Here is a 16,991-nt window from a genome sequence, read left to right as displayed (position 1 = left end):
GTTGTGTGGGCTGGTCTTGAACTCCTGGGCTCAAGCTTTCCACCCACCTTGGCCTCCCAAAGTGCTGGGATTACAGGCGTGAGCCATCACACCCGGCCAACAAATTGGTTTTATTACGAGTAGCTAGTAATGCATGTAATTTCTCTTTTACTTTTTAAAATATTATGAAAAAATTTAAATGTGCAAAATAAAGAAGAGTAGTATAATAAACTCCCATGCACCAATCATCTGCCTGGCCCTTATGTTTCATCCACAACCCAACCCACTTACCTGACTCCAGGTTATTTTAAAACAACTTCAGGCACCATAGCATCTAATTTTCAGTAATTTAAAAAAGAGTGTATAAGAATGCTTTAGAGATTACAAGGCAAGTGCTTACACATTATCTTTTTTCCATTCTCATACCCTGTTCTTTGGCACTTTACCGAAAAGGAAATGAGAAGGGTTCAGAGAAATCAAATGACTTTTCTTTGGTAACATGCCTAGTATACGTGTAGTCAGAACTTGAAGCTTTTGCTTTTTTTTTTTTTTTCTTTTTTAACATCAACTTTCGTGCTTAGTCCAGTGTATAACATCACAGGCAAATTCAAATTGAGAATAGGAATCAGTTGTTCTTTAACCATAACCCTTCTAACTTTTACTTATCCTAAGACCAGGTAGCTAGTAGGGCAGGAGCCTTCATCTAGAGGGATGGTGACAGCTCTGATAGGGGAAAATTAGCACTGGTCTTTCCTTCCAAAAAGCCACTCTGGCTGCTGCTGTTGACACAAGGCTCCTGGCTTTTGAGACATTATTTGAGTGCTGGATTCCAATATTTTTACTTTCTCATAAGAAAAAAAAATGTGAAGCATCTAAGGATATCTCCTGCCTTATTGATAAAGTAAGCCTCAGGCTGAATCCAAATTGCTGAGCTCCAACAGAACTACAGGGCAAAGCATCTACACAGGGAATTGCCACTCTTCTCCAAAATTAGGCTTTATTAAGAGGCAAGGCTATGTTCTCCTCATATATATCTGTGTGTGTGTGTGTGTGTGTGTAAAAAGTAAATGTTTTACACAGATCCCCATAAGGGAAAAGTGGGCTATAGTAATACAGTATTTTTTTGTTTTTCTTTTTTTGGGGGGGGACAGTTTCGCTCTGTCACCCAGTCTGGAGTACAGTGGCGCGATCTCGGTTCACTGCAACCGCCGCCTCCCGGGTTCAAGCGATTCTCCTGCCTCAGCCTCCCGAGTAGCTGGGACTACAGGCAAGCACCACCACGCCCGGGTGATTTTTTTTTTATTTTTAGTAGAGACGGGTTTCATCATGTTGGTCAGGCTGGTCTCGAACTCCTGACCTCAAATGATCCGCCCGCCTCGGCCTCCCAATGTGCTGGGATTACAGGCGTGAGCCACCGCGCCCCGCCAAATACAGTTTTATCAGGAATCAAAACTGTGCTCTCTTCTGGACTCTCAGCTTTAGCTGTTTGGAGCGTTTAGTCTAACCCTTAACCACTTACATTGTAATGTGAAGATCAAATTGTAACGACATGGCAATAATAAGGCTCCTATTGGTTGGGTACCACCAGTTTATGCCAGGCATTGTACTGATTCATGTCTTTAATCCTCAAAACGACCTTCCGAGGTCAGCGTTTTTATTCTTTTTCCAGAGGAGCAAACTGAGTTTCTGAGAAGTCACACTCAAGTTGGTGGCAGAGCTGACGCTGGCATGGGGTTGACTCCAAAGCTCTCTACGCCACGAGGGTAGGAAAGACAACGAAACACAAGCGAGAAGAATAATGAGAACTGGGATCGTAACTTCATTAAATGAGAAGCCAGGAACAGGTGGCGGAGGGCACGCGGTTCGCTGCACGGAGTCGCTCAGGCTCTTTGAAACACCGCGCGGGGGAGCGGGGCGGTGCCGGAAGTCAGGCCATGGCTTCCGGTTCTCGCGTCGGAAGTGGCCGGTCAGCGTCGCTGCCGGTCTCCAGCGGAGACGGACTCTGGAGTTTGAGCGGCCGGGGCGGCCACGAGGTACTCTGATCTTCCGTCCTAAACACGTCTGCAAGTCGAGATGTCGCACCCGTCCCCCCAGGCCAAGCCCTCCAACCCCAGTAACCCTCGAGTCTTCTTTGACGTGGACATCGGAGGGGAGCGAGGTGAGCGGAGTCTGACGCTCGCGGAAAAGCCCCGAGGAGGCGGGGGTTCCCGGGATTTGGGGGATTCCAAGGGCGGAATGCGGCTCCGGCCGGTGGCTGCTCAGTTTCGCGGAGGGGATGGCTGCCTAGGCTGGTTCGCCGGAGCAAGCCCGGAGATCTAGGGCTAGATCGATCCAGCGCCCTTATATCAGTGCCATCGGTGGTGCGGAAGTTTCTGGAAATTTCTAGTTCGGGAATTGTGGCGTCCTTTAGGTTTGCCTCCTGATTTGGTGGCACTTCCACGCCACCTTTGCACTACCAAGTTAGCATGAAATAAGATTATTTTATGTTTGCAATGGGACAGTTCAGAAAGCATATCCTGGGATATGCGTCTGCTGGGCCCCAGGAAACTATATTTGCCACATGAGATAATATATCAGCACGTGCTGTGTTATTTATACGTTAAAGGGACTTGTTTGCTCATTGTTTTTGCCTTATTACTGATTCTTAATTTAGAGGTCCGTTCAGATGAGCAAACATTTTCTCTTAATTTGCCATTGGGAAAATGCGCTCAACGTAGTGATGGTGTTGCCTAGGTTACATAGCCGCTCAGAAGTTCCTAAGGCCTGGTGAATTAGGGAGCGTGTTGCTTTGTAACTGGATTGGCCTTGTTCTGGAACACGTTGGAATTGTTGGCCAGGCAATGTGTTTGAATGCATGTACAGGACACACACACGTTTACACGTACATTCGGTTTGTTGCAACTAGCTAGGGCTAGGTTTAATTTCACCTGTCTTAGCTGCTATCTAGAGGAGGAATTTTTACAGCTTTTGCTTCAGAGGTTGCATGAGGCAGTTTGCTCAGAGCACAAAGGCTGCAGGTATACGTAACACGTGGCAAGTCCGCCCACCCAAAGACTGTTCAATTTTCTCCTGTTGGTTGCTTGGTGATTGGAAATTCTCAGTACCTCTTGAAGAATTACTCAGGATTTAAAACTATTTGTATTTAATGATATCTCTTGCATGGTGCTAATCTTTTGGCTACTGTAATTGGTTATGATCCTTAGTGTGATGTTTCAAATTTGTTTATATACATACATGATAGTAGGTAGACTAAATTTGAATATTAGAATAAAATAAGATTCACTAATTCTAGTGAGTATATTCAAAGGAAATGAAGTTTGTATGTCAAAGAGGTATCTGCACTCCCATGTTCATTGCAGCATTATTCATGATAGCCAAGATAATGGAATCAAACTAGGTTTCCATCCACAGATGGATTTTTTTTAAAAAATGTGGTGTATGTGCACAGTGGAGTACTATTCACCCATAAAAAATAATGAAATCTTGTCACTTCTGACAACATGAATTAATATGGAGGACATTATGTTACATGAAATAAGCTGGGCACAGGAAGACAAGGCATGATCTCACTTACATGTGGTTTCTAAAAAGTTGACCTTGAAGTAGAGGATGGAATGGTGGATTTCAGGGGTTGGGTAGATGTTGATCACGAGAGACCTAATTTCAGTTAGAAAGGGGGAATAAATTTAAGAGATCTATTGTATAACATAATGACTATAGTTAGTAGCAATGTGTTGTGTTCTTGAAATTGCAAAAAAGAAAAATTACAATAAAGGGGAACTTGGTAATTCATGATTGATCTGCTACCATAATTATACCAACCTTCTTTTTATCATTTGTCTATTCGGTTGTTTTGCATACTGACAAGATTTTCTTTTCTTTTAGTTGGTCGAATTGTCTTAGAATTGTTTGCAGATATCGTACCCAAAACTGCGGAAAATTTTCGTGCACTGTGTACAGGAGAAAAAGGCATTGGACACACGACTGGGAAACCTCTCCATTTCAAAGGATGCCCTTTTCATCGAAGTATGTGTAAATTTTCTTAATCTTGTTATTCTTCATACAGACAAGTCCTGTTCTTTAGGAGTTGGGGAAGAAAACACTAAGTAGGAAGTGAAGCTTAAAAAGTACTATTAGCGTCCATGTCTGAGGCAGTAACTCAGTTTCGTAAAGGTTAGGCTGTGCGAGGTGGAATTACTTATGGTACTAAGGTTTATCTATAGAGAAATGGACTCCCCTAGCTTTACCCATCCTCTCATTCTCCTTCACTCTAAGAAGATTTGATTGAGAAAGGAAGGCCATAGTCAACCAACCTTAGGTAGCTTCATTGCCTGGTGACAAAAAAGTTATGCATAATTTTTGGGCATGAGTGCTTGGGAAGGCAGCAGATTTGAAGATTCAGTGTTTTGGGCACACGGGTGATAGTGTGGTCAAAATATGCCATTTCATACTGCTTATCACACTTTATAATGAATCATACTTTTGTTTAGTGATAATGGTTCTCCCAATAGACTGCAGGCTCTATGAGTTCAAGAACTGTATGTTTTCACCATTTTGTTTTTGGCATCTAATACAGTTATTGAGTAGGAACTCAGTAAGTATTTGTTTAATAAATAGGCAAATAAGCAATAATCACAAGAGCAACATTTTTTTAAACGATTTATTAAGAAAAAATTAACTTTTAAAAAAATATTTAAAATGTTTACTTTCATGTTTAATAAAAACTTGAAATATGCTAATAAACTATATGCAGAAAATATTTAACATAGCAAGTGTGAGACTGCTATCTTTAGAAAGGTCTGCCTGCAAGAGTAGCACTTGTTTGGAGTCTGGGAACTTGACACTTGTACCATTTCCTAAATAGTAATGATGATTTACTATGCCTAGTCTATTTGTACAAACATGAATGTGTGCTTTCTTTTGGGGAGTCTGGAATTTTGGTACATGCTAGGTAGAGTGTGCCCAATAAATACCTTGGGTGCTGAGTCTCTAATTGGCTCTCCTGGGCAGAAATAACTGTGTACATGTTGCTGCATTTTTGTTGCTGGGGGAAGTGTGTGTTCTGTGGCACTTCATGTGACGGAGAAAGCATAAGGAAGCCTGCACATGGATTTTTCCAGACTCTGCCTGTGTCTTTCCCCTCGTCATCTCGCTGTGTATCCTTACCACTGTGATCCAACCACATACTGATTTGTGTGAGCTCTAGGGTTCTCTGAACATGAAAGCAATCTTGGTAACCTTTGACACAAAGTGATATATTTGCTGAAAATTTTCCATTAGGGTAGAACAAATCTACTGGGAATCATTGGTCTTTATTCAGCAGACATTATTGAGTAACTAATATGTACTATGTGTACATGCACATAGTTATAAGGATGTAAAACAATACAGTTGGTGTACTTAAGGAGATCATTGTTTGCTGGAAGGGGCAGATCATAATGCCATATGTTATGTAGGCAGAGTCAAGATACTGTGGGAGAAAAATTAGGACATAACAGCTTTGGGATTTCAGTGACAGTTTTATAGGGGAGGTATCATTTGAACCGATTTTCTGAATGTTAGCAGGGATCAGGCAGTGAAAATAGGTTGGATTCAGATGGTGAAAAGCCTGAAGCGTTTGGAGTTGCGGAGACGGGTGGGGAGGGACAAACAGGAGAGTGACATGACTAGAGTCATGCACTACAAAGTTGTCTTACGTACATATCCATTAGTAAGCATTGCTAAAGGCATCCATGTCTCAGTCACTAATAGCCATTTTCCTTTTTTGTAGTTATTAAGAAATTTATGATTCAGGGTGGAGACTTCTCAAATCAGAATGGGACAGGTGGAGAAAGTATTTATGGTGAAAAATTTGAAGATGAAAATTTCCATTACAAGGTAAAGTAGAGAAAATGCATGTTATTGCTGATAAAAAGATTGTTATATATCTGGAATACTTGTTGGATTAAGACACCAAAAAATGTTTCAAGTGTGCTTAGATTCTCCATTTCTTGTAATAGGAATCACTTTTGTAAATAATGGTTCTTTAATATGGAAAAGTTTTCATTCAGTAATGATTAATTCAGCATTATTTCATTGTGATCCAGTTTTTATATGCTTCAGTTAAGCCAGTGAGTTTTTAAATGCGACCAGCATCTGGCAAAATTGTTTCCAGGAAAAATGTTTCCATTGTTGGAAGGATGGTAACTTGTGCATCCTTATCCTTGAATTTGAAGAGCAACAAAACCATCACTAATATCCAGGATATCAGGGGATTTGCACACTAGCAGATATAGTTAAATGTCCAAGCTCCTAAAGGACGTTAGTGGTGCCTGTGCCTTCTTGTCTTCGTTGTCCCAAGATGTAATTGGGGTATATTGCATCATTCAAGTTATAAGAATGGACATGTAAGTACAAAAGTAAAGTGATATTTTTGGAAATAAGGAATATGAGCAAGGGTATTAGGATAATTTGAAAAAATGTCGTCAGTCTTCCAGCCAGTGTTTATTGAGCCACTATCACTGGCACCAAAGGGTTTATAAAAATGAAAGGCCTTGATGACAAGGAATTTATAATCCTACCTCAGAGACAAGATTAAGATACATGGGACTACTGGAGAATAATAGTATATAAATAAATGCTAAATTGATTGAATATCCTTGCTTGTATAACTTTGCTAATACTGTCCGTATACTGCAGGAGAAAGATGTGATTTATGCAGTCTGAATTATTATGGAAGTCATTGAGGAGGAATGGCTACTTGGGCTGTGCAGACTGGGTCTTGCAAGGCGGCAACATGTCTGAGATTTGGTTAGGCAGGAACTGTAGTATTGATGCAGAATTTAAAAAGGGACATCGGTGAGGAAAGACAAAGGCAAGAGACGTTGAGGAAATAAAGTTCTAGTTACTGTTGTACCAAAGGAAGCTACCAGAAGGATGAAAACTAAAGGTGATGTGATGATCACATTGATATAGAGAAAAGGGGCCTATAGACAAGACACATGGTTCTTGCTTTCTATAAACTTGGTGGCCTTAAAATCTGAATTTGATTTAGACTGAGGGGAGTAAAAGGCATTTTGGTGGGGTGGGGGGGTGTCATGAAACATTGTATAACATGAGAGTTACGGTGCATGCGCCAACAAGGAATACATTTAGAAAGCCTAGGAGATAAAGTGAAAAGGTTAAGAAATTGGGTTTCATAGATCCTTTGACAGGATTATGCCAAGGTAGAATTTTGATTTCAAGATGTACGCAGCAGTTTCTTTTGAGCACTCTCCGAAGAGGTGATTCATCTGGGATGAAAACCTAATCCAAATCCTGTATGATCTGGATTCTTTTGAGATTAGGAAAGTACCAAACTGAATGTCTTGGGTAAATTCAGTATCCCATTATTGTTCCAGTTTATTGATGTTTTGTAAAGGAAGACTTAAACTGTAGGCATATTTATGAATTTGGAAGACCGTTCAGGTCTTCCCAGAAAAAAAGAGCTTTCATCATAAAAAGGGCAAAATATATTACAAGAGTTTCATAATGCTGTATCTTCATTTTAAAGGTGAAGTGTAAGTATTTTCTCATGGCCAATTTAGAAATAACCCTCCCCCCGACTATTGTTTCTGTTACCTATTTACTTTGATAAGGTTTTTTAAAGTTTAAAGTGATTAAGTGCCCCATGTTTTGTGAATTAAAGGTTGCAGTTTATAAAAAAATAAAAAGTAATTTAAAAATTTTATAAGTGAAAAGTAAAAAAAAGTAGTTTGATCTAAATGGTAGTATAGTGCACCCTAGTTTTATGTTCAGTAAAAGAACAGTTCAGACTAACACACAATTCAGAAAAGAACACATCTAACCTTGGTTTTCTTTGAATTTTTATTTCTACAGCATGATCGGGAGGGTTTACTGAGCATGGCAAATGCAGGCCGCAACACAAACGGTTCTCAGTTTTTTATCACAACAGTTCCAACTCCTCATTTGGATGGGAAACATGTGGTGTTTGGCCAAGTAATTAAAGGAATAGGAGTGGCAAGGATATTGGAAAATGTGGAAGTGAAAGGTGAAAAACCTGCTAAAGTAAGTAAAAAGTTACAGTGGAATACGCTTATTATCTTAGTTGCTGTCTTTTTGAGACGGAGTCTCGATCTGTTCCAGGCTGGAGTGCAGTGGTGCGGTCTCGGCTCACTGCAGCCTCTGTCTCCCGGGTTCAAGCTATTCTCCTGCCTCAGCCTCCTGAGTAGCAGGGATTACAGGTGCGCGCTACAACACCCGGCTAATTTTTTCTGTATTTTTAATAGAGACGGGGTTTCACCATGTTGGCCAGGCTGGTCTCAAACTCCTGACCTTGTGATCCGCCCACCTCGGCCTCCCAAAGTGCTGGGATTACAGGCATGAGCCACTGCACCCAGCCTGTTAGTTGCTATCTTGAAATATAAGTAAAAGGATCAGGTGATTATTAGCTGGAAAAATGTTATAATAATTTTGGGTATAGGAGCCAGGATCTGCCACTTTTTTTTTTTTTTTTAACTTTTCTACAATGGGAAAGACAATTAGGGTAGTTTTAAAGATTTTTATTATTTCAACTTTCATTTGGTGATCTTTGCTAGTTTACGTTAAGTCTTCCTATACCTGCAAAACTGTTCAGTTGGTATGTATAGTAGTACATAGTAGAATGAGGATAATAAGCCTAAAATCTTGTCTGGATTGTAGCATTAACTAGAGGCTTGGCCTTGACTTTGTTACTTAACTTTTCCACACGTGTTTTCTCCTGTCTAAATTACTTATGGGTTTAGACTGGATTATCTCTGAAGACCCTTGTGTACTTAATGTCTGTGAATCAAAATGACCTTAATATTGGCTGGGCATGATAGCTCATGCTTGTAATCCCAGCACTTTGGGAGGCTGAGGTGGGAGGATCACTTGAGACCAGGAGTTGGAAACCAGCTTTGGCAACATAGTGAGATGCTGTCTCTATTAAAAAAAAAAAAGAAAAAAAGAAAAACCCCTAAACGACCGTAATACTACCCAGCCTGAGTGACAGGGTTGTGAGTGGGAGTTGGAAGCTCAGTTACTTGTAGGAGGTAGGCTGTCACTCAATGTATGACAAGAATAGTAGTAAACCGGAAGCTCATGCCCCACCTAACGCCACTTACATAGACAATGATAAAATTGCCAACTTATTCTGTGTTTATTGAGCTCCTGAATAGCAATAAAATGCTTATGTAAATACTAACATTGTCGTATTAGTTGGAATGTATAAAAACAGCATTATAGTACATAAATGAGCCTTCTCACATAAATCTGTGAATTGGACAGTGTTGCACATGACTTCAGCTGTATAGCTTTTATCTCTCATTATTACGATAGTGCACTTCTACAATTTAGGGTTATTTTTACAGTTGTGCGTTATTGCAGAATGTGGAGAATTGAAGGAAGGAGATGACGGGGGAATATTCCCAAAAGATGGCTCTGGCGACAGTCATCCAGACTTCCCTGAGGATGCGGATATAGATTTAAAAGATGTGAGTACCTTCAGATTAGTCAAACTTTAATTAATTTAGTAAGTGAAAATATTTAGTACTAAAAGTTTGAGCTTTTTTTTCAGTCTCTCATATGATAGAATCTAGCATTAAACCACATTACTTACTAAAATCCAACATATTTGTATTTTTTTTATACAGGTAGATAAAATTTTATTAATAACAGAAGACTTAAAAAACATTGGAAATACTTTTTTCAAATCCCAGAACTGGGAGATGGCTATTAAAAAATATGCAAAAGTTTTAAGGTAATATTATTTCTAACAAATTATTTTTAAGAAATTATAAATTGAATTATAAACTAAAATTAAGAATTGCTCATTATATTTTTGCAAATTACTTGTGGAATAACCAGGTGTGTTGAAATAGTTGCATTTCCTTTTTTTTCCCTCAGCTTGTTTTGAGAAATTTCAAAAGACAGAAGTTGAACGAATAATACATAATTACTCATATGTTTTACTTACATTCACCAATTTTTAACTTTTGCTGTTTACGTTTTTACAGAACTATTTTGATAGGAAGTTGTTGATACTGTGATACTTTACCCTAAGTATTTCAGCACGTATTTCCTAAGAAACAAAGACATTCTGCATAAGTTCAATACCACTAAAACACCCCAAAGTAATATTGATAGATAATATCAATCCATATTTAGGCTGGGCATAGTGGCTCATGCCTATAATCCCAGCACTTTGGGAGGCCAAGCTGGGCGGATCACCTGAGGTCAGGAGTTCAAGACCAGCCTGGCCAATATGGTGAAACCCCATCTCTACTAAAAATACAAAAATTAGCTGGGCTGGTGGCACACGCCTGTAATCCCAGCTACTTGGGAGGCTGAGGCACAAGAATTACTTGAACCCAGGAGGTGGAGGTTGCAGCAAGCCGAGATTATACCACTGCACTCCAGCCTGGGCGACAGAGTGAGATTCTGTCTCAAAAAAAAAAAAAAAAAAAAAAGTAATCCATATTCCAACTTCCCCAGTTGTTTCAATTTCTTAGAAAAATCAAGGGTCCAAACTAAGATTATGTGTTATATTTAGTGGTAGTATCTCTTACGTTTCCTACCTCCCCTGGTTTTTTATTCATTTGCATTTTTGTGGAGTCCAAGTCAGTTGTTTTTATAGACTTCCATCTGTATGTGTTTGTTTCCTTAAGATTAGTTTGAGGTGAAATATTTTGGCAAGAAGACTTAGGTGTTGTTTTGTATTACCTATGATATCACATCCTGAAGACACATTTCGCTTTGGCCTGTTTGAGTTCACACACATGGTTAAAGTAGTGTCAGCCAGAAGCATTTGTTAGTCCGAGGTGGTATCGTGAAATTCTATGAATTTCTAGTCCCCAACAACCTTTCACACAGTGGATCTTAGCATCATTGAAAAATCCATGCCTGAATCTGTTATACTGAACTTCTAAGTTTATCATCGTACAGTTATTAACTAGCATTCTTCTGTTTGCAACAGCCTCCCGCATATTTTTTAAGTATCACTATAGACCTGTGGATATTTTTCTTTTCTTTTTTTTTCCTTTTATAGAAACAAGGCCTCCTTTATATTGCCCAGGCTGGTCTGGAACTTTTGGGCCCAAGCAATCCTCCCTCCTCACCTTCCCAAGTAGCAGGGACTAGAGGATATCTTATGGGTAGTTTTCAATTCCGTTTGTTAGTACGCTATTATTGTCATTCTTTTTCATGCCCAAAGGGTTCCAAATTTGTTCAGTGGAAGGCCCCTTTCCTTTGGCATGTTCCTATTAGTCTGTGAGCACTTGCTTGCTTTTTTGCACAAGATGTTCTAAGCTCATCTTACCTTACTTTCAGATCTGATATGGCAGTTTCTCCAAGGACCTCTGATTTCTTTTAGAGAAAGAAAACTTTAGAAACCAAATTCTGGGGGCCAGGTGTGCTCAGTTTTGGGGCCCTTTTCAGGGACAATGCAAAATCAACGCAATAGAGTTCTCCTTCATCTTTCCTCTACTGAATTCCCTTCTCCTATTATGAGAATCCTGGTTCCAAACATAATTATGTTGGAAAGTACATAGTGGGGACCTGAGTTTTAAAAATAGAAAAGTGTTACTAGTGCATAATTAGATTTGGGAATTGCTCTTAAATTAGCCTCTTTGAACACTTCGGGGAACAAAAACAATTTTTTTTAAGCCTTCTTAAAAATTTTAAAAAGTGTGATCATTAAGATTATTAATAGCATTTTTAGAGCTTTTTATATCAGAAATGACATAACACTTCTGGACATACAGAAGAGTAATTCCTGTTTATGTGGTCTTTCATACTGCTTTTATTAATGCATTCTGCAGATACGTGGACAGTTCAAAGGCTGTTATTGAGACAGCAGATAGAGCCAAGCTGCAACCTATAGCTTTAAGCTGTGTACTGAATATTGGTGCTTGTAAACTGAAGATGTCAAATTGGCAGGGAGCAATTGACAGTTGTTTAGAGGTAAGTCTGTTTGATTTTGAACTTTTTGAATAAGTTGGATTAAGACTTAGTTTGAATAGTAGCAACTTTTATATACATTAATATATCTTATCGCATAGGACCTAATGAGGCTTAAGAAAACATTTTGTTTCTAAATATTTTGGACCCTCAGTTCTTTCTCTACATTCATTTTGCTTATAACTCTGTGTCACTTAACAGCCATGAAGATCCTTGCCTTTTTTTCTCAAAGCACATATATCAGCTCATGTATTCACTTAAGAGCACCTATTATGTGTTAGGCATTAGAAGACAAAGTCAGAAATGACTAAGAATGTGGGTTATGGAGTCAGTCAGGCATGGCTTTTTTCTTCTTCTTTTTTTTTTGAGACGGAGTCTTACTCTGTTGCCCAGGCTGGAGGGCAGTGGCACAGTCTCGGCTTACTGTAACCTCTGCCTCCCGGGTTCAAGTGATTCTCCTGCCTCATCCTCCCAAGTAGCTGGGATTACAGGCATGCGCCACCATGGCCAGATAATTTTTGTATTTTTAGTAGAGACAGGGTTTCACCATGTTGGCCAGGCTGGTCTCAAACTCCTGATCTCAGGTGATCCACCTGCCTTGGCCTCCCAAAGTGCTGGGATTACAGGTGTGAGCCACCGTGAAGTAGTTATAGAGAGTTATATAACACAATGTAAGGCATTTAGTGTAGTGCCTGGCACATTTTAAGCACCTAACAGAGACGAGTTATTTTAATTAAAAGATCCATACCCTCAAGAAGCTTAATAAGTGATTCAGGATAGGAGGGGGTCAGTTTCAATTTAGGTTCATCAGGACTTGTGTATGGAGAATGGGTTCTATTGGAACAGGTCATTTATCTTTAGGAGGGCCATCCAGGTATGCTAACTGATAAAGCTAGAAAGGTGGCAGTTTTACCTTCCTCAAATAGAGCAATTATGACTCTCTTCCCTGTTGTATAGTTTGAAAAGTTTTCCAAATGAAACATTTTAAGAATTTTACATATTAAGCCATGCACCTAGACTAGCTATGCTCAGAGCAAGTAGAACTAAAATGAGATCCTAATTTTGTAGGGTAGATGGAATAAGGGATAGGAATATATTTAGAAGGGATCATACAACAGAGGAAAAAACTTATCAAAAGAAAAGATGGGTCTTCACTCTGGGTTTTTTTTTTTCTCTGTCACCCATGCTGGAGTGCAGTGATGCAATCAAAGCTCACTGCAGCCTCAACCTCCTGGGCTCGGGTGATCCTCCTACCTCAGCCTCCTAAGTAGCTGGGACTACAGGCCCTCGCCACCATACCCAGCTGATTTTTAAATTTTTTGTAGAGATGGGTTTTCGCCATGTTGCCCAGGCTGGTCTCTTAACTCCTGGGCTCAAGCTGTCCACCCGCCTTGGCCTCACAAAGTGCTGGTATTATAGTTAAGAGCCTCTCTGCCCAGCCTCGATCTCTTTTTGACCTGTGAGGCAGGTAAAATCTGAGTATTGGCCATTAAAAGATGTTACATAAACAAAAGATAATTTTAAAATGTTTGTTCTAGGGGAGAGACCTGATGCATAAAGTCTCTTAGGTTAAAAGACCTGTTGTAGGAAAAAAACCTAGGTTGGGTATGGTGGTTCATGCCTGTAATTCCAGCACTTAGGGAGGCCACGGTGGGCGGATCGCTTAATTCCAGGAGTTTGAAACCAGCCTGAGCAACATGGTGAAACTCTGTCTCAAAAAAAAAAAAAAAAATTAGTCTGGTGTGGTGGCACATACCTGTAGTCCCAGCTACTCGGAGGCTGAGGTGGGAGGAGCACTTGAGCCTGGGAGGTTGAGGCAGCAGTGAGCTGTGATCAGGCCACTGCACTCCAGCCTGGGCCACAGAGTGAGACCTTGTCTTAAAAAACCAAAAAACAAAAACTTAAGAGTTTATAACTTAAGAGTTATTAAGTTATTAATGTTCCTTAAAAAACTTATAACTCAAGTAAAAAGTGTATACAAATTTTTCTTCAAAATGATTTTATCTTAAAAGTTGTTAGTTCAGGCCCATTCGGGAGATTGAAACCACAGTGGGGAGCATATTGGAAACTAGAGAAATGTCTTTCTCCTCCATGTCCATTCAGTGCCCTCTGCTGACAAAACTTAGTGCCCACTGGCAGAGGAGAGCTATTTGCATGTTTCAGCTCCATTTTCACAGAGCAGTGAAGGATGGGTTTGGAGTTGATAGGCAATGAATTGAAATCTGGCATATAAGCCTAATACTTAATACTTTGATATAAATACTAGCTTTATACTTTTTTGTAGGCTCTTGAAGTAGACCCATCAAATACCAAAGCATTGTACCGCAGAGCTCAAGGATGGCAAGGATTAAAAGAATATGATCAAGCATTGGTAAATTTTGTTCCAAATGTTTAATTTTTTAAAATAGACAACTACCTTTATAAATCATACACCTAACTTAAATGTTTTTTTCCAATTAAAGGCTGATCTTAAGAAAGCTCAGGAGATAGCACCAGAAGATAAAGGTAAGCTGGCAGCTTTTGTAGTGAAAGTTAATTTTGTTATTTAAATACTTATCCTCAGGAACCATTGTTCACTTTGCCAGATTTTAGATGTTTGTTCAACAGATACTACAGAATGCCTGCTGTTGGGCCAGGCATTATCATACAGCAATGAACAAGACAGTCAAAGTCCCTGCCCTCAAAGAGCTTACATTCTACTCCCATTCAAGAATATAGTTTTTCACGTTATTTATTCTTCAAGTTATCATCTCTGTAGTTTTTTATATGTCTAAATACTGTTTGTCTTATGGTATCCTTTGAGACTGTGTTCCTATTCTGGTTAGTCTAGTCGAGAGCTCAGCATTGTAAGACACAGTATTCATGGTAAATTTAACATTTGGGACCATTCAAGTTGAATGTGGCTATAACCTTAGTATTGAAGTACTGGTTATATGTTTTAGGAAACTATGACAAAAATAAGCTTGTTTTTCAAATAAACCAACTATGAATAGTGACACTAGATCTGGGTATTACAAAATGTCTTTGGTCTCTTATTACTAAAATGAAACAAGGGAAGCAATTACTGTTCTCTAATGTAGAGGGAGAAGGCAAATCTTGATGTGCTTGAGTTCTCTCAGTTGACAGTCCTCTAAAATTACGTTTCATTTCTGTGTTTGTGTGATTGCTCAGATTTTCTGTTACTAGGGCTTAGTTACTTTATAGAGAAGTTTTTTCAAGGGGTAGTTAACATTAAAATAGTTTGTTAGTCACCATAATTTTTTGGATATTTTGAGAAATAACTCACATTGCATATTTATTTTACAGCTATCCAGGCAGAATTGCTGAAAGTCAAACAAAAGATAAAGGCACAGAAAGATAAAGAGAAGGCAGTATATGCAAAAATGTTTGCTTAGAAAGGATTCAGTTTTGCTTATTGTGTTGATTGTATAAATGCAATAAGAAAATGTAAAGGTTTTTGTCTATGAATATGATCCCTAATGTGTTTGACACCTTAGTTCCTTACTGTTTTACAGTTTAGGAGTACTGATAGGGGTTCATGCTTAATAAACATGTCACAATACAGTAAGTAAAGTGGTTTTGTTTGTTTCTTTGAGATAGAGTCTTGCTCTGTCACCCAGGCTGGAGTGCGGTGGTGCACTCTTGGCTCACTGCATCCTCTGCCTCCCGGGTTCAAGCAATTCTCCTGCCTCAGCTTCCCAAGTAGCTGGGATTACAGGCACGTGCCACCATGCCCAGCTAATTTTTGTATTTTTAGTAGAGATGGGGTTTCACCATATTGGTCATGTCACGTTGGTCTTGAACTCCTGACCTCGTGATCTGCCCCGCCTTGGCTTCCCAAAGTGCTGGGATTACAGGTGTGAACCACCGTGCCCGGCCAAGTAAAATGTTTTTTAAAATGGTTATGTGCATTATTCATAAAGAATAATGGTGTCCAGTCTTTTTAAACTTGTAAAGACACATCTTATTGAATAAAGAGATGAGAGCTTAAGTTTGTATATTGTTTCCTTCAATTCTTTGATGTATCCATGGTGGATGATGCTAGGTTTTCATACTTATAGATAATACACACACACACACACACAAACACACACACACACAAACTTGTTCAGGGATGGGCATACTTTTTCTGCAAGGGCCAGATCATAAAGTTTTTAGGCTTTGTAGACCATGTAATGTCACACCCACTCAACTGCACAGTTGTAATTCAAAATTAGCCATAGACAATGTGTAACCAATGGGTATGGCTGTGTTTCAACAAAACTTCAGTCTAGAATATATATTCATTTTTATATTTGATTACTTAACTTTGGCAAGTCAAACATAAAGTCCAGTAGTGAATTTTGCTCTTGGTACTGAATCTCTGAAGAACTGAAGAGGTAGGAAGATGCTGCATTCTTATAAAGGTTATTTAAAAGCAATACCCATAATTTTTTTATGGGACAATCTTAGATATAGTATAAAATTTTTATTTGATAATCATTTTGTGACTATTCAGTAATATGCAGAAAGACATTCTGAAATCTGTTAATCTCTAAACATTTTAATGTTATCTTGCCATACTTGAAAGAAACTGGCTAGCTGCCGTTTACATTCCATTGTAAGCAGGTCCTCCTCCACCTTCAGGTACCACCCAGTTAATATTCTGACTTGGATCTTTAATATCACATGTTTTACAATGTACACAGTTCTGAGCATTTATCTGTAACCGAAATCCATCACCTTGTTCCACAGGTACAAATTCATAAACTCCTGAAAAGTAAAAATAAATAATATTAAAGTGCCTAACTTTAAAAAATTTTTAAATTCAAAAGTAAAAATTAAGGAAAGAGTAGCCACAGAAACCTTAAAGGTTGCTTTCTGAATGCTTACCCATAGAGATTATGAAGACCTTGGTGCATTGCTATTGATGTGAGTGTAAATTACATGTACATAATAAAAGGAGGTACAGCAGTATTCAGCTGAGTTGTCTCACTATCAAGGGTACTCGACACTGAGTGTTTGAGTTCCACACAACCTCGAAGTCCTCCCTTATTCACAGTCATCCTCTCATTCAC

The 16,991-nt window shown here is 39.0% G+C and overlaps 2 protein-coding genes across 3 annotated transcripts in view; one reads left to right on the top strand and one right to left on the bottom strand.

Moving 5' to 3' along the window:
- The first annotated feature begins 928 nt into the window (after positions 1 to 928).
- PPID (peptidylprolyl isomerase D) lies at positions 929 to 15,925 on the top strand. Its single transcript, XM_003822538.4, has 10 exons — positions 929 to 2,137; positions 3,865 to 4,005; positions 5,750 to 5,856; positions 7,837 to 8,025; positions 9,348 to 9,470; positions 9,630 to 9,736; positions 11,796 to 11,937; positions 14,219 to 14,305; positions 14,397 to 14,439; positions 15,241 to 15,925. The coding sequence occupies exons 1-10, from the start codon at positions 2,053 to 2,055 to the stop codon at positions 15,327 to 15,329; spliced, it is 1,113 nt and encodes a 370-aa protein (XP_003822586.1). The 5' UTR covers positions 929 to 2,052; the 3' UTR covers positions 15,330 to 15,925.
- ETFDH (electron transfer flavoprotein dehydrogenase) overlaps positions 14,307 to 16,991 on the bottom strand; it is a 38,744-nt gene continuing 36,059 nt past the window's right edge. For both annotated transcript variants that reach the window (XM_003822536.6, XM_055111974.2), the window contains exon 13: positions 14,307 to 16,686. In XM_003822536.6, coding sequence (XP_003822584.1) covers positions 16,523 to 16,686 — 164 coding nt within the window. In that variant the 3' untranslated portion in view covers positions 14,307 to 16,522. The remainder of the gene's footprint in view (positions 16,687 to 16,991) is intronic.

Source organism: Pan paniscus, chromosome 3 (assembly GCF_029289425.2).
Source record: "Pan paniscus chromosome 3, NHGRI_mPanPan1-v2.0_pri, whole genome shotgun sequence".
In the NCBI taxonomy this organism is placed as follows: Eukaryota; Metazoa; Chordata; class Mammalia; order Primates; family Hominidae; genus Pan; species Pan paniscus.
This window is presented reverse-complemented; position numbering and strand designations above follow the sequence as displayed.